This window comes from Gallinula chloropus (assembly GCF_964237585.1).
Source record: "Gallinula chloropus genome assembly, chromosome: 2".
Lineage (NCBI taxonomy): Eukaryota > Metazoa > Chordata > Aves > Gruiformes > Rallidae > Gallinula > Gallinula chloropus.
The window spans coordinates 148,881,441-148,899,723 of record NC_140086.1 but is presented as its reverse complement, the minus strand read 5'-3'; the positions used below and the strand labels follow the sequence as shown (position 1 = coordinate 148,899,723).

The window sequence follows — 18,283 nt, the reverse complement described above, 5'->3', positions numbered from 1 at the left end:
AGAGCAGAGTTTTCACGCGCTTGTTGGTTGCTGTCTAGAAGAGAGAATGGCTTAGCCCTGGTTGTCCTGGGTTTAGAGGGGCAAGGACAGTTGCTTCTGATCTGCTGCAGAGAAGCTGTTTCTTTGTCAGAAGTCTTTCTGTGCTTTTTTATGTTTCTGAAGAAGTCAAAGTCTACTTGCCCTGAGCATGAAACTCTCAGAATTTTGTGAAGTGATTCCTTTTTCCTTCCAGCGTTATACAGCTTCACCAGTCCTCATGTTGTACACTAAGCCATTAAAGCAATTATAGTAATAATGCAAGTGTACATAAACACCACAAGAGTATTATTTTGTCTTCAGAGACATAGTGAGGAGATCATTTACGTCATCAGCTCTTACGTATCTGTAAACTTGAAAGACACCACAAACTTCCCAGAAGGTAAAAAAGCGTTTTAATGCTATTGTGGTTTCACTGAACTGAAGAGTTTTCATTGACTCACCAGGAGATAGAGTATAATCCATCCATGTCTTCAAGTGAATTATCTTGTAGTAAATATTGATATAAGCATGGAGTGAGTGGTAGTTATGAATGAACTCTGGGCCAAAACTGCGTATCTGACACCCAAAAAAAAAAGTGTTTCTATTGCATCTCCACAGAGTACAGTAACACAGTTAATTCTGTAAGCTGCACTGTTACAAACCTCACAGAGCTTTGTTTAATATCTCAGCCACTCCGGACAAAATTACACAGTGAATACTTGATGGATGCTGTAAGATTAGTGTAACAAAAACATTTGTCTTGGGATTTGGATATATCTGAAGTTCCCTCCTCCCCTTCAAAAAGGTTAAATGTGCAGTCTGAATCTGTGTTTTCGCCTTTCAGCCTTGCCTGCCGTGGTCAGCACTGTGTGTTGAATCTTCAACTTTCCTTTAGAAGCACAGAGAGACTTTAAGGTACGCTGCCAAAGGCGTGCAGACAGTGCCAGAAAAGGGAACAATAGCAGTAGTAGCAACTTGATATTCATAGGTGGACAGTGTTTAACACCACAGTTGTCACAGGACATGGCCATCAGCTTTTTACATCTTTAGCTCAGGGTTGACATTTTTTTAATTACCAAACAGCCTTAGATTTAAGGAGAAACACTGGAGCTGCTTGTGCCGAGTTCTGTTAATTAATGATACGATTATGATTAGCCTGTATGGGCAAACAGCTTCTGGCTGTGTTGTCATAATGTGCACCCAGCGCTGAGGCATGCCTGTCAGGAAGGGCTGTGCAGCTGCCAGCCGGGATGTGTGGGTTCAGGAAAGTAAAGGTAATGGTTACGTGTGGAAACCTGCTGCATTGTCACCTATGGAAACCAGAGGATTCCTTGCCTGCACTCTGTTCATGTCACACCCAGGCAGCGCTTGTCTTCCATTAAGAGAGAGAAAGCATCACCATTTTCCTCAAAATGAGATTTCAAAGGGGTTTTTGTCTATCTCTGGTTGATAGAATTAATGTCTTGCCAAACCCGCCTGGAAAAAAGGTTTGCAAATGATTTGCAGATCCCCTGTTTTCTTCCTACATGCCTGTATATTTGTGCTCCAGTTGCTGCATTGAAAATGGAGCATACTGTGAAGCAGAGAAACAGTTGTGAATCCAAACCATATAAGGACCTCATCAGCAGTAGAAATTAATTGACTGGTAGACAGATCAGTGAGAGAGACTTTTGAAATGAGTGCCTTCATTATAAAAGGAAGGAAACAAGCAAACATCTATTTTTTTCTGGTATGTGTGGAAGTATAAAACATTCAGCAGCATTTTTCCCTGCATGTATTACCTAGTTAACTACTTTGAAATTGATATGACAGGTTTGGTTGTTTAGGGGTTTTTTTCCCTTTTCTTGCTAGATAAGTTCTGTGACAACCTTCTGGAGTTCATTTAATTATCAAAAGACTTTACTATCTTCTCCAAACATGGTGATTTCACTGTTTGCTCCCTTCTCCATGTCATTGATAAAGCTGCTTATGAGGCTGAGCTGTTCCCAGCCCTGATCCCTGGGGGAACCTACAGCTGACTCTTCTCTACCCTAAGACTGATCTTTGTTTCAAATCCTTTAGCCAGATTTCAATCCAGAAAATGAAAACATAGTCCAGTCCCATGAAAATGTTGTTTCTTTAAAGCCTTTGATATGAAGCTTTGATAAAGGCTTTTTGAGAATGCAAATACATCATGCAGAGTCAGTCATTGCTGAGATCTGAGAGAGCTTACTGACACCTTTGTGCAAGTCCTGCATCCCAGAGAGGCAAGATTTCCCCACAGAAAAGGCAGGATGTCCCCATGGACATCCACCATCCCCATGGACCCATGTCCATCATGCTCAGTGATCTTACTCTTTACTGTAGATGCCACCATTTTATCTGGAAGGAGGTCAGACACATGGTCTGTAGTTTCCAAGATCTGCTCTAGATATACTGGCAGCCACCCGTCTTCTGGTGCCATGGACATTTATAGCACTATGCTGAACATTCTGGCCAGCAGTTATGCAATTTCATGGTTGAGTTCCTTCAGGCTTTGGGAGAATGCCATTCAACCTGGGTGACAGGTAACTGCTCACCAACCAATTTGGTCTACTGTTGCTGTGTATTTTCTTCTGGCTGATCTCTGTGCTCTCCTTATTTGCTGCAAAGAATGGGGTTGGGTGTAGCAATCTCCCTGATAATCTTCAGCAGTAAAGACAGGTAAATAAATCACTGAGCTTTTTTATAAATTCTGGCACATTTTACCTGAGCTTCTAATACAGGTTTTGTTAGTGGCCTCTGTTTAGGATGCTGGTGGTCTTTCTGGTGCATGATTTTTAGTGGGCTTAGGTGAACTCCAAATAGTAAACACACCAGGAAATATTTCTAAAAGTTAGTTGTTGGGAAAGTATCTACATAGATTTCTGTTTTGTAGTATCTTGTGTCTTCTGTTCTGCCCTACTGTCTCCATTTATTTTTACTTAGTTTTATTTTATTTATCTGTTTGCTATTCTTGGTATCAATTTACAAGCCTACCATCCTGATTTCCCCATCCTCCCCATAACATACTATCTATCTACAGTTTGCAAAGCTGTGTTGGTTCCCTCTCACCATCCTGAAACCATTTTTTGTCTTCTGCTTGTCTTTAGAACAAGAATGCAGTATTTCTTAGAGGCCTTGTACTCATTTTAAATTTACTGTGCATGTGAGTCAAATCTTGACCCCTTTACTGGCTGTTTACCTACATTTTTGCATCTTGCAAAGTCTGTCCGTAAAGCAGGATCCTAACTTGGGTGGTAACAAAGAAACACCTATTTAATACTACCAGTAGTATTGTAAATGTATCTGTGTTGAAAAAGGAAGCTGAATCATTTTGGACATCTTAACCAGAGTACACAGATAAGAAAGGAAAAAGAAAGCCCGGAGAATCGCTCTGTGTGACAGAAAGAGCTTCTGTACCCTGGATGCACTGTAATATATAGCAAATTTGTATGCTGATGTCTTTAAAATCCAGAATGCTTGCATGCCAGTATTTTGAAAATTTACTTTCTGAAGGAAAAAGGAATTGTGACTATTGTTTCTTTAAAAAAAAAAAAGTTTATGCATTGAATATTTTGGCAATGTTGTTATGCATCAACTTTTTTCATGTTTGTGCATAACTTCAGATAGGATGGATGGTGGTGTTTAAGTAAAAAGGACTGTGCTAGTCGTCCTTTTATCATCTAGATAAGGAGCAGCTGGGCTAGTTAGTACAGACAGTGCTCTAGCAGACAGCTGCTGCTTATCTGAATGACAAAGGGCCAGGGTAGCAACCTTTTTTTATTTTAAATTTTTTTCCCTATTTTCATTGTGAGAGAATGGAGAGAAAAGGAGCTGCAGCCAATCTGTAGCAAGTGAGGTTTTATTGCATTTTTTTGAAATATGATCATTTATTATAGATCAGTGCTAGGACCCAGAGAGGGAAAACTCTTTTCAGTCTGGAGAGGAGAAGGCTCAGGGAGATCTTACCAGCACCTCTAAATACCTGATGGAGGAAATAAGATAGTGGTCCAGACTCTTATCAAGGCTACCCATTGCCAGCACAAAAAGCTGTGGGCAGAAACTGAAATAAAAGAAATTTCTTTAACTGTAAGAAAAAAAAATTCTTTCAAAGGTGGCCAGCCCCTGGCACAGGCTGTCCAGGGAATTTGTGGATTCTCTGTCCTTGGAGGTATTCAAAACACAAGGAACAGGGCAGCCCGCTCTGGATGACCTTGACTAGATAATCTCCAGTGGTTCCATCCAACCTCAGCCAGCCCATGTGTAGGGCCAGTTGCTGCCTCTCTTTCCTTGCCAAGCATTCAGTGAAGGTCAAGAATTCATATATCTTTGTTTCTATTACCTACTTTTTATCAGTTAATCAAATTAAATTATACGGGATAGCACTGATACCGACTAAGGGTAGGCATTGGAATATGCAATTCAAGCTTTTTATTAGAAATATATCAGGAAGAAGAAGTCTTTATTTGAACTGCAATCATGCTTTCAACTGTAGGGCTCTTTGTCTTGCCCATAGCAGTTTCCATATTCAATGTGTTTTTTTCTTACACAAACTTTTTGTTAACAATGTAAGAAAAAGCCTTTTTTTGGTCTAAAGCCAGTTGTGTAATTTTTGCTCTTTTCTAAAATATTTGTGTAGTTGGCTGTTGATGCCTTTGTTTAAACCCATCTTTTGAGATGCTAATTAGAAATGGAAAAAGTTTTCCCCATGAAAAGGATAAAATACGTGATTCACTTTACAAAACATGGCCATCTAAACACAACGCTCCTGCTATCTCTTTTATTGACCTGTACTTCACTGCATTACCAGGAGTGAATTTCTATGTATTTCTCTGATTCAGAGCTTTCTTCTTGTCAGTATCTTTCTGAAAAATCTCTTGAGACCTTCCTACAAATGAGTTTGCAAGTTGATGGGTTGTCACATGAAGGAGGACTGTGCGATATGGCTCACTAAAAGCTGGACACTTGTTACATAAAGTCATCAATATAGCACTGGGAGAACAAATCCCAAAGCACTTTGATATTCTCACACCTTATTTAAAGGCAGTGAAATAAAGGTTAGTTCACCATTTAATGCCTTTATCATGCAAGTTTAAACTCTCAAGCAGTGTAACGTTGCTGTGCTTTTTTTCTTGCGGTATTTCAGAGTTAAACATTTCTATTCTTTTTGAATTTGCCTTAGATTCCCTTAGAACAGAGGCTACAAATATTGTTTAATTTACTTTTCAGTAAAGCTGTCAGTTGTAATCTGCAATTTAAAAAAACTAATAAAACAAATCCTCATTTCACAATTTAAACCTTATTGAGTCTAATTCACTTGCACTGCAAGTTTATTATTCTCCTGCAGCTTGACGTGCCTCCAATTGTAATTGTGTTGACCCTCCAATGCAGTAAATCTCCCCAGTGCTTATCAAACTGGGAGAGATAAGTCTACAATTTGGAACTTCATTAAATATCTCATTTATATTAAACAGATGATGGCTTTGAACAGAAATAATAATTTTTCAGTCTCTGCGACCTCCCTGTCGTGGTCTCCTCCACTTTGCAATGCAGCATTTTGCAGAGCTCCACCCTTCCGTGTGCTGGGCGTTAGGCAAGCGCCCAAATGTCAGAAGTCGTTAGTCCATCGGGCAGACTTCAAAGCCCCTGCTGTGGAGACCGCAGCTGAGTGCTTTGTAGCCCTTGAAGCAGATTCTTAAAAATCTTTCGTAGTGTACATTTCTTAGTCATCTGGGGATTGTGGCTGGAGTGATTAATAATGGGCAGCTGCCGAAAGAAGTAAAAACAACCGACAAACATGTTGCTTGTTATTGTAATTCCTGAAATTATGAACTATTCCTCTTGTGCTTGTTTAGAGACTAATCCTTGGAATAAGCATTCCTGGTTCTCAGTGGCTTCAAAGAGTTGCAAGGTGCTTGGTATCTCGCAGTATCTGGTCCCTGCTGTATTTCATTACATACAAAATATATGTTCTGAGGTTTGTGTGAAGACATTGTTCTTGATAGTTAGCTATGCACTTCAATGTGAAGAGGCGTGTTGATGAGAACAGCTAACGCTGTGACGTGTGTGTTCATATGATTACCCTGCAAAATGCATCTAGTCTTTATAATTATTTTTAATAGAGCTGGATGCAGTTCATGCTGTTTAGGTGAATTGGTTTAACGGTGCTGCCCAAGCTCTCTTGGTAGCGTTACTGAGTACTCTAGCGTTACTCTAGCAGAGTGCTAGAGCTCAGGTGAACCGAGTGCTTTAGGGACCTGGAAAGCTGGATAGTGTGGGGAGGCCCTTGTCTTTCCAGTGGGTGACTGGGTGCTGACAGATTGGGCATCCAGACTGACTGGTGAGCCGACAGGCACTTGTTCTACTGGCTCCAGGGGGCTGCGTTGGCAGCTGCCCGTGGCTAATGGGGTGGCTAAACCCAGTTAGATGATACCGAATTGTTTTCTTTCTTTCCCTTGCATGGGCACTGCTTTCTGCTGAGCTCTGATTCTCTGGAGCTCACTGAGGAAAACTTGACTTTTTCCTGTCTTTTCGAAAAATGTGGTAGGCAAAATGCAGGAAAGCAAGGGATGAACAGCTTCTCAAGTACTGTGTCCAGTTTTGGGCCCCTCACTACAAGAAGGATTTTGAAATACTAGAGTGTGTCCAGAAAAGAGCAACGAAGCTGGTGAAGGGTTTGGAGCACAAGTCCTATGAGGAGTGGCTGAGGGAACTGTGGCTTTGTAGCCTTGAGGAGTGGGACCTTATCCTTTTACAACTACATGCAAGGAGGGTGTAGAGAGTTTGGATTCAGTCTCTTATATAACAGGCAATAGGGCAAGAGGAAATGGTTTCAGATTGCACCAGGGGACATTTAGGTTAGATATCAGGAAGACTTTCTTTACTGAAAGGGCAGTCAACAGGCTGCTCAGGGAAGCGGTGGAGTCACCATCCCTGGAGGTGTTTAAAAGGAGTGTAGATGTGCTTGAGGACATGGTCTGAGGTGGAGTAGGCAGGGTTAGGCTGTGGTTGGACTCGATGATCTTAAAGGTCTCTTCTAACCTAAGTGATTCTATGATTCTGTATCTAAGGCTGAGTAGGAAGTAGCTCACAGGAGCCTTCTGATGGAAGGCAGCTGGGGCAGGGAGGCAGCCATACACATGATCTTCTCCCCTGTGCACGTGGCCAAGTAGCCCATCTCCATTGCTACTTCTGTCACCTGCTTCATCTACCTCGAAATGCCTGGGAATCATGATGGGTGGTATCTTGAAGCTTAATTCTGGGTTGGGGGGCACCTTGGGTTTTGCCAGTTCTGGTCGTTGTGGCTCTGCCTGGGTGCTGTGGTGCCAGTAGTCAGGGAGGCTTTCAGACTGAAGGAAGCATGTGTTGTCTCTGTGTCCTGCAGCGGGGAAACGCAGAGCAAAGAACTCATCATAAGCAGAAAGAAAAGAAAAGAAAAGCTAATGTGAAGCCCAACTTCTTTTTTTCCTTTCCTTCACAAAACATTTGAGTGTCTGCATGTTGGTTACTAATATGTGTGGTGGGGTTTCCTGGGGTTTTCCGTGGTGATTACATTTGAAAGCAAATTGCACCACTTCAAAAAGTGCCAGCAGCCCAATTCCAAATGGAGTTCCTGCTTTGTGGCCCTGACAGGAGCCTTGCTCTGACAGGCCATCAGTGTGGGAACAATGGCCCAGCTGTCTGTCCAATACTGTTGAAAAAAGCCAAAACTGTCTGTTTAAGAAATTATCCAACAGAGACACCAAAATACAGTGGGGGTTTTTTTCACCAATTTTCTCCTGAGGGATTTGAAATTTGACAGGGCGCCGTGGGATGTGTGGTGAAAAGTGGCTTAGAAAGTTGGTCATTAAGCAGAGCTGTCATTGCAAATTACATTTGTTCAGGGTGAGAAGGTCTAGCTCATTTGGTGCCCAGACAGGTCTAGCCTTAGGCAAGTTGTTTCAGTTCCTCCATGCTGCTAAATGGACCCTGGGCGCTAATTTTCCTCTCTCTGTGCAGTTGGAGTCACCTGGGAGCCCCTCTGGGCCAGAACTGCCCATAGAGACTCTGATGGAAGACCGGGAGAGGAGGATTTCCCATTCCCTCTATGGCGGGATTGAGGGTCTCGGCGAGTCACCCACAAGGAATGCAGCGCTCAGTAGGATAATGGGTGAGTCAAATCAGCTCTGCTCATCGGGGCATGGTTTTATTCCTCTCTGTGATTCACTGAAGGATGATTAATGCTTTATGTGGAAATCAGGTAACATAGAGGTTACACCAAACTACTTAAAATGTACCTTAATATTGTTTGGTGCAAGCTGCTTTGATAGTTAATGTGAGAAAGAGGATCAGTAAGAAGAATTATAAAGTCAATTTTGTACCCTATGGCAGGCAGTAAAGCAAGTAACAAGTGTATTCATCATGGGTTTCAGTCTCTGATCTGGGACAGTAAATTACTGGTTGGTCTGAACTTCATGTTGAGTCTTCCTTCACATCAAAGTCAGTGACTCGGGGAAACTTGAATTAATTTCAGCATTTCTTCTCCTCTCTTCCAGTCTTGCTTAAGTACAAAAATAAATAAGGCAAACTTGTATCCATTCATGCTTATTAGGGCTTTTCATTAATTTGTTTGAATTTTTGCTTTGTAGGACACCAATTTTAAAACCTCATAACTAATTTTAAGCATCCCTTGTGTAGATTCTGTGCCATACCATCTGCATGGCCCCAATGGATAATGAGGTTATTAGCACTTGCTCTGCAGCAATTCAGCTTCCAATGTACAGAGCTAGATAATAAAGACTTCCCTTGCCACGGGAGTGTTTGGATTTACTGACTAGGATGGAGTTACTTTGAAAGGATTTTCAAATTTAAACACAACAAGCAGCTTGGGGAAAATAGCACCTGACAGAAGATGTGACAATTGCTTTCTTGAGTTGCAAGTTTTAAACATAAGAAATGGCCATCATTATTACATCTGGGACTGTTTTTTTAGTGTGCTTGACACATGCAGGCTATATTAGAAGACACTGCTATAAACTTGATATAAAGCAAGGCTGAACTTACTTTTTAGTTCCTCGAGACTGATTTTCAGCCTTAGAAAATGAAACTCCACCACTTAGGTTTTTACTAGTCAAGAGCTTGTGTGTATATTTTGCTCTGGTTTGGGGTTGTTTGCTTTTTATTTTATTTCATTTTTGTATTTTGAGGTTTGCTTTTTGTTTGTAGTAGCTGAATAATACTGTTGTCGAGCGCTGTGAAAATTATGCAATTGTTACTTTATTTAATCAGTTAAGACTTTTGTCTTCTTTATGCATTTGGACAATAGTAATTAGAAATAAAGCATGCTCTGTTCTATTGGATTACATTTCATGCAACTTGGAAGAAGAATGCTATACCTGAGAATCAAGGAAGCACGAAACCTTTTCACCCAAAATTACATGTTTTTAAAGAGAACAATTTAGAAAAAACACCCCAACAATCTATTTACTTGTTGAAATAATTAAGGACTGGTATTTAAATTTAAAGTCTACTCTCCCACAGAAGAGAAAGATGTTTTGATTTCCGGGCTTTAGGTTAAACACATGGAAAGCACTACCTTCTGCTTTTTCCATCAGTGTTGCAGAGGATTTACACGTAGAGCTCATATAAGCGTTAACGAGTTATCACTTAAACACCTTGTCCAGTGATGGGAGAAAAAACCCAGTGCACGTGTGTCATCAGGGCAGCTTACTTCCACATCAAAGGACCACAGGACTTGCCATGCCAAACTGAACTAATGCTTCGTGAGTCTGGCATCATCCAGCTGTAGCAAATAACTGATTTTCAATGAAAGACCAACAATCTTTCCAAAGCTCTTAAAATCCAATACTTTTGGATACCTCTGTGGTGTAGACATAGGGGGAAAAAAGTCACCCAGCATTTATAAGTGTTTTATAACCTGAAGTTGATGTTTTAATTTCCTCTGAATCTTCATTTTTCTCTACTGTTTTCAGAAAGATGAACTATAGAAGGGTGGTTGCTTGTTAAGTAAATCCATTGATGCAGTACTTGAAAGCACATGGAACATCAAACTGTGCCCAGACCTCGTAGTAAATGTGATCTAGTCCAGTGTAATTGAAAACTGGTCTTGGCAGGACAGATCATCCCCTTCTGCATCACAGAGCTGTCATGTTGAAACCTAGTTTTTAGGTAGCAGTCAGTTTTCTGCTGTGCTAATTTTTCGAAATGCACCAGTACCATTAGGGTAAAACTGCAATGTTTCCCATCTTTTGTGATATTTCTGTGTGCGTGCTCTCAGTTATCTGTGACAACTGTTACTTGTTGGCAGAGATAGTTAGAGTTACTTGTGTTAAGGTAGCTAAAGTTTGTAAGATTCATGCAGTGGATTTCTTGTCCTATTAGCATAGATAATGAGAAAAAACTCAGCCTAAAAGTAAACAGTCCTAAGAATACTCTGATTGAGGAAGACTGGAGGTCTGTACCACCTCATCCTGGTCCTGACCTTAAAAACAAGCTGAAAGGACCATGTTACGCAGTGCTGATTGCCTTGAATGTTCTCTGAATCACCTGATGTCTCTCTACTTACCCCTCAATGGATTTAACTGTGTAAACTTTAGTACTCTAGACTCTCGGTCCCTTGTGGTGAGGAAGTCACAGTTTGATTTCATGTGTAGGTCTTTCTACTTCTTTTGCTGTGGGATAAAATTAATGGTTCTTCAGTTTTCTTCCTTCCTAAATTAGACTATTCAAAAGAGATAATCTCAAGGTCTGGAAAATGCCTGCTCTTTTCAGTCATCGTTTAAAGTTGGAATAAAACTTTTAAGATAATTTTGTTTCTTTTAAATACATCTAATGTAATTTTCAAGAAGATATTTAAGACAATTTCCTTACTCTTTCAATCCATAACTCACAGCAAGAACTGGTTGTCAGAGCCTTGCTGTGAGAGTGGGAATAAAATACCAATTTTAGAACATGATTTAAATTATGTAAAATAATGTTTGCTTACTGCAAAAAGGCTATATGAATCTTTTAATGTTTTTGCCGATTCTTATGTTGATCTACATTTCAAGATGATTATTGCTATTATAGATTTTCTTACGCTTTTTCACTTGATAATATTTCACTGAAAATTTCTGATGGAGAGGAGATACTGTTTTCTGTATTCAGGGAATGATATTTTTGTTTTGACGAGGTGTTTTTCTATTTAAACAAATTGAATCTTCTAAGAATTAGATGGCTATAATAAACTTATGTTTATTTTTAATATTTTCAGGTTGCATGTTATTACATTCAACATAACTGTGTTATGCTGGTTTTCTTGGCTCTATGATTAAAAATTCAAGTCTCTTCTTCTGATACAACATTCTTGTATATCATACATTATGCTCCCCAGTTTTGCAGTACGCAAATACATAGCTGCTGTCTATATAAATTATTCTTATTCAACAAGCAGCGTAGTACAAAGTCCTCTTTCATCTCTTTCTTCTAGTTGCTGATATTTTTTTTATGAACACGGTGGGGTTTGTTGCTAACGGTGACTAAACAGAAGTTATTTATCAGGGGGTACACAGAATAGCAATAGCTTGCACTGAATCTACTTTTCATCCCGAAGGATCCCCCAGAACTTTGTAAAATTTGATAGTTCCTACACAAGTGGAAATACTTTGTTCTCTACATAAATAATTGCTGTCTTGATAGAATCAGGAGGAAACACTGCTGAAAAATTTTCATCTAGAGTTGTAGAGTGTGTGCGTCAATGAAATGAAAATCACCCTTTGCAAGCAGAGAGAAGCTCCCCAGTGAGGAATCTCATCAGTACATGGTGGTTTCCTATAGTAGTCTTGATGAATCTGAGCACTCTCTTGAGATCCAAAGCCTGGGTATATAAGCCTGGTCCTTAGACATTCCCCACACATGTATTCCCAATCCCATCTCTATTTAGCTTGGAAAATTAGTTGATGTGTGTATCTATGGGAGATTTTGCTAAAGGGACAAACATACTGTCAGTGAAAAATAAATAAATGAAGTAATTCTAATTTCTCATTACACAATTATCTATATTCCTCCTGTAGGAGGTGTCATCACTATTATTATTGTCAACACCCTTTTCTCTTATTATTATTTCTATTCTTTATTGCTTTATTACTCTAGTTAATATTTCATTATTCATCACAGGGTAGCTGCTGATGATTTCTTGGTTAGATGGGTCTTACCATTTCAAGAGCAAGAAAGGTTCTCTACTTCTGGAAAAGGCTTGAAGCATACTATTGGTCTGAACCCCATGTGCCAAAATGCTGATGAGAGTCATTCATAAAGTGATACTTGCTTTTGAACACATCATAACGGTGTTCAAAAAGTTTCTTCAACCTTTCTTTAAGAAGAAAACAATAGCAAAAGCAATAGCAAAAGCACAGGAGCCAAGCCATATACAGTGATATGAGAACGCAGTGTCACATGGGAGCCAAACCATTACAGCAAAAAGATTAACTGAACTTCAGGTATTTTCAGGATTTGAAAAGGACTTGGAGTTGTTGGGTTCTTCATGAGTAAGCCTGTTCACTTTATGTACTGTATATGCTTATGTTTTTTTTGGAGCAATTTATGTTGATGGTTGAATTCAGGTCCAAAACATTTTCTGGTTTTTGTAGGTCTATACTATTAGGTTTGAAGTGTTGCTGTTTGGCATATTTTTTCATCTAACCTGAAAGTCCTCATAGACCTGGAGACCAGCCATTTGATACTGGAGCCCTGAGACTTCTTTTTCTACATAGGCAGATGGAAACCCTTCTTATCCTTTGTTTTGGTGTCGTCCTCATGCCTTGCTTGCTTAGTTCAAGTTGGTATCTTGTTCAAGATATCTGAGCCTCATTGTCCTGAGATGAGACACACTTGTAAGGGAGAATGTTTTCCCTTCCTTATTACATGATCCAAAATACAATATATTATTACAGATCTACTGGTTGAAGTTTAATTAATATATGCTAAAATGGACTTGAAGGATATTCAGAATCTAAATTTAATCTAAGTTTTCTAGCCCAAGGGAAAATTATTGTCTTAGAGTTTGTAGAAAGCTCAAGAAACGTCTGAGATTTGTAGATCAGTCAAATATACTGATGATTACTAGGTTTGAAGTTTTTTTGATGTTTCCTTGTAATGTTTCACACAACATTTGTAGAGTTGCTTTCTCCAAGGGTATTTTCTGTCCATTTCAGCTGAATTCTCTACAAAAGATGTATCAAGTCCATTGCTGAGGTCTGTCTAACCATCTGCTAAAGGTGAAGCCTTTCACCTGTTTTTAGCTTCATCTGCAGTGAAAAGCATAGGCATGTCAGATGGGTTTTCTCCTTAAAATTCCAAAGCAACTATTAAAATGTCAGTCTTCACCCTTGTCAGATACAAAGAAGGGTAGTGAAAAGTTAAAAATGTTACTGAATTACTGTAGCCTCTCAAATGGGAAGTTCAATCTGCCGAATGCCATAAGGTTATACCTTTTCACAATCAATTCTTTGGAGACGTTATTAACTATGGAGTTAACAGTCTTGTAGGCATTATGTTTGGAAAGAAGTACATTACCAGGCTAAACATTAACCTGTCCATCAAAAAAGCTATTGCTGGGCAAAGAATCGGCTGTTATGCAAACTGAAGACATTCATTTCAGTTTGACAGTGATGAGATGTTCCCCATGCAATACTTTTTTTCTTACAGCCACTTCTTGAGCCTTCTTGAATGATCTCTTCTGAAGCCAGTTTTGCCCCTTTGGAAAGCTATGCAAAATGTATTATCTAGTGCAGCAATGACTTTATGCATAAGGCTTTATTTGTTTGGGGTTTTTTTAAATAATTGCTTGCAAAGGTAGTAATGACAACTGAAACTTTTTCCAGAAAAAGAGAAAAAAAATTATTTCCCCTAATTAATTTTTCCATATCTGTCAGAAAAATAAAGTGCAAAAATATTTGATGTGTCCATAGAAGGAGGTTATGTTATGGAAATACAAGTTTTGCTCTGTATTATTACTGTGGTGCATCATAGATTTAGAATAATTTACAGTTTGTTGTCAGATTAACAATTCATTAAGTTAGTGCTTTTCTTTTTACAAGATGTGACAATTTTACTAGTTGTTTTAATAAGATAATATGTTTTCAAGAACAAAATCCATGTAACATCATGATCACTCATTACAAATACTGTTGTGTGTAGTGAGAGCTAGGACCAAACATTTTAAAGACAAATCTTTTTAAGTCAAGCATTGATTGTGCAGAAGGAAAAATATTTTAAAAGATATTCTATCAAATCAAAGTGATGTTACACTAAATATGAAAGAATAACATTTAACAATTAGCCATTGCCTCAGATAACTAAATAATTTTCATCCAAATTTGCAAATCTTTCTTTTCCTTAGAAGTTTTAACGTGGTGTTTTTAGATACTGATATAACCTCTGTTTAGTGAAAGGTAAAATTTTAAACAGGGATAATTCTGTATTTGCAGTTTCATCCAAATAATATTCCACAACCCCTATCCTCCCCACTCTGTATCTCATCTGTGTATCCAGAGAAGCAGATTTATTCAGTTTAAGCCATAGTTATGTTATACAGCATTGAAATAAAAATATACTTCTGATATTCTTTATAGGGTTTTAGTCTGTTTTTGTTGCCTATATTTTTCTATAGGTTTAAAAGTTGCTCCTGCTTTTTCTACAGCAGTCTGAAAATTGTTTTACACCTTATGCATTGAAATGATTACTGGAAGACATAATTATGTCTATATATTTATCCCTATAAAAGCAGCAGTGGTAGTGGGTTTATAATATTTATTTGCCCATTACACCTGTTTTTCTCTTGGAAACAGTGTTTTACGAGTTTGTAAGAATCTTTTAAATATCATCTTTAAAGTGCTATTCTAACAAATTAACCCAAGTTTCCTACAGAACAAATAATAATATTGAGTCTTTATGATGTTTCTTTCATGCATGTAATGGCTGTAGTTTAAGCATTTTAACAACAGTGTTAAAACTTATTTGAATTTGGTGGTAATAGAATTAGGTCTTTTTTTTCTTCGAATATTGCATACATGGCTCCAGATTATTTTTCAAAGGCAAGAATGAAAATTTAGAATTGTTTTGCATTAGCTGTGCGTTTTCATCACCTTTTACAATTCTTACCTTTGTGAAGGCATCAGCAAAGGCTTCCAAGTTCCCAATAGGAGTCAAACAAGCTTCATAATTAGTGAGGGCAAGATTGATCAGGAGAAGTGATGACCTCTGTTAGTCCCTGTTGAACTTGTTAATTGATTCCACCAAACAATATGATGCCAGAGAAGATGCTGTGTTCTGGGACAGGTGCCTTTCAGTGGGTCCTGTTGACAGGACCAGAGGGAATGGTTCACACTAAAACACAGGAGATTCCCCCTAAACATCAGGAAACACTTTTTCACTGTAAGGGTGACCAAGCACAGGTTACCCAGGGAGGTGGTAGAATAGAAATATTCAGAAGCCATTTGAGCAGTGTTCTGGGAAACGGCTGTAGGTTTTCCTGCATGAGCGGGGAGGGGTTGGACCAGATGAGAGGACCCTTCCACCCTCAACCTTTCTGTGATTCTGTGATCTTCTTGCAGTTGGGCACAGATTGAACTTGGGTACATGACTTTTCAGACCCTTACATAGGAAGATGCATATAAAGTGAGACAAAGTTAATTTCATTATTTCTTTTGTGTTACAATTCAATAGGACTGTGGTTTGACATGATGTTTTATCAGCTTTGATTATATATTATTCAAAACACTCTCTGCCATTATTTAGTTTTTGGGGTTTTTCTCCCTTTTATTGTTCAGGTAAATATCAGCTGTCTCCAACGGTAAACATGCCCCAGGATGACACTGTCATTATTGAAGATGACAGGCTGTCGGTCCTTCCTCCTCATCTTTCTGACCAGTCGTCATCCAGTTCCCATGACGATGTTGGGTTTGGCACTGTTGATGCTGGTGGATGGGCTAAAGCTGCAATTAATGAGTCAACAGACTGGTAAGAGCACGGTTTAGTGGAAGGAAAAGAGATGACTGCAGTTATGTCTTTTCCTTCAGTTTAATTTTTGGCTACTGCTAATATTAATTTAATTTTTTTCCTCCCCATCACATTTAGATTTCACTATTTTCAAACGGGTAATTGTCCCTGTTTCAGGAAGGACATCTGTACAGATCATTTGTTGGGCTTTCTACTTCTGGTGGCAGTTTTGGGCTCTGTCAAAGAACATTTGTGGAAATGTTACTAATTGTTTTTAAGATCAAATCAGTATATAGCTGTGTTAATTTGATGATTTAATATTAATTTAGTTGTCAACTGAGCTAGCTTTTGTAAAAAAACCCTGCAAAATTTAAACAAGTTTATGAAAGATAAAAAAATAATTCCAATTGGAAACTTTAATATATAAACTTCACTGTAAATATTTCTAGTTCTATAAAGCAAAGATTTTATTTTTATATTCCACTATATATTTAGGAGCCTTTCAATACCTCCTATACTTTCTTCATTTTCCTAATAATCTGCAGTAACTTTAAAATCTGCTCAGAAGTCAAGGCAGCTCTTTGTTTTGCCTTACTGTTAATACTTGTGCAACAAGAACTAGTGAAGTTTTCATTATGCTCAAAGAAATCATTTTCATCTTAATATGGTAACTGCCACGCAAAGGCAGGGTACTGTAATAGCTCTCCATTTAGAAAAATGGAAAGTAATAGTTCCACATTTAAAACCAAGGAAAATAACTTTATTTTATATAGTTGTTGTGAATCTTAGGTTGACTCTCAAATTACTTTTATACATTTTTAAGAGTCTTAAAGAGCCTTAATGAGGAATGCATTGAGCTCCGTTAGTGACTCGTTTAGCTTCCTGGCAAAGAAATACTGTTCCTTGCTTAGTTAGTACAGTTAATACAGATCTAAGATTTAATTTACAAGTCCTGTAATTATCTATAGTAATAGCAAAATAAAAGCACACCCCTGTACGCTGCCACTTCTTGAACCTAGATAATTACCACAAATGGTGTGAAGTATATGAATTTTCTTATTTCTTGAGCCTGTTACGAATGTGTCAGCAATATCTTCATAAAACAGCAATAGCACCTGCCAGCTGATATGCACCTGTCAGCTTCATCGTTGCTTTATATTATTTGATGTAATTTTATGTCCAGGATTTGAGTTCTTTATTTTAAGCACTATTTTAATGATTGTATAAAAAGGTAAATTTTTTTATCTTTATTTGCTTTTTTTTTTTTAAGCATTGCAGCTCTCCTCCTGGACAAGTCATACCTGTAATTTGGGCCCTTAAAAAGTCCATCTGTCTTTTGTAAAAGCTTTTAGAGCTGAGAATCTGAGACGTTTAAATAGAATAGTACTCAGAGCTGCACATAATAGCTTATTGCTGAGGGAATTTTTTTAGCGGAATATGAGCAAAACCCTACAGGATCAAGTAAGAGCCTATTTGAAACCTGCAGATGCTTTTACATTTACTTCTGCAGTGTTTCTTGCTATTCATATACTTCTTTGAAAATGAAGCAAAAGTAAAGAAAATAGGGATTAGCTATTGTGGAACTGATCACGCTCAAAACCTTTAAATGTGTGTATGAGGAATTGTAAAGGTCTTCAGGTACAATTGCACTTAGAAGAGTAGATCAGTGCAGCACCTCACTATCTAATGTATTCTATTTGTAAAAAAGTAAACAGCAGTAGAATTAGATTGTTGCATTAATTTCCTGTTGCTAATGGATGAGGGAAGACTTGTAAAATGAAGGTGCATTGTATGATTTTGCTGGAAGGCACAAAGGGTAAAACTAAGAATATGGATGAAGGGTTATCCAAACAAGAATGGCAGCTGTTCTGAATCACAGAAGAAAATGTAAGCTTTTCCAGCCTCACAATATCTCCCTAATCCTTGATGAAAATGTTATGAAAACAAAGGGGCAATAAGACAGGATTAATAAGTGGAATTTTAATAACATCGAGGGTCAGAAGACGGTTACATTCTTTTAAGGATCAGCTGTCATTCCAGAAATCTTATTTGTTAAGTATGCTAGAATATAGTAAATTACATTTGGCATTGCTTAATGACTTGCACTAAATTCACCTTCTGTCTTTTATTAATGTAGTTGAAAAATATTAAAATGAGGCATTTTTCGGGACATTAGTTCCTGCTCTGTGCTCACTGGGTTTGCCATTTGTGGATCTTCAAGGGGGCCTTTGAGTACTTTGAGGCAATGTACATGCATTCAACTCCTGTGATCTGCTCCTTCCTTAATTAG

The 18,283-nt window shown here is 38.3% G+C and overlaps 1 protein-coding gene across 1 annotated transcript in view; it reads left to right on the top strand.

Moving 5' to 3' along the window:
• PARD3 (par-3 family cell polarity regulator) overlaps window positions 1–18,283 on the top strand; it is a gene marked incomplete at its 3' end in the record, with an annotated part of 453,440 nt that overhangs the window by 280,322 nt on the left and 154,835 nt on the right. The window contains exons 15-16 of the mRNA XM_084260488.1: window positions 8,017–8,167; window positions 15,825–16,014. Of these exons, the coding sequence (XP_084116614.1) occupies window positions 8,017–8,167; window positions 15,825–16,014 (341 nt within the window). The remainder of the gene's footprint in view (window positions 1–8,016; window positions 8,168–15,824; window positions 16,015–18,283) is intronic.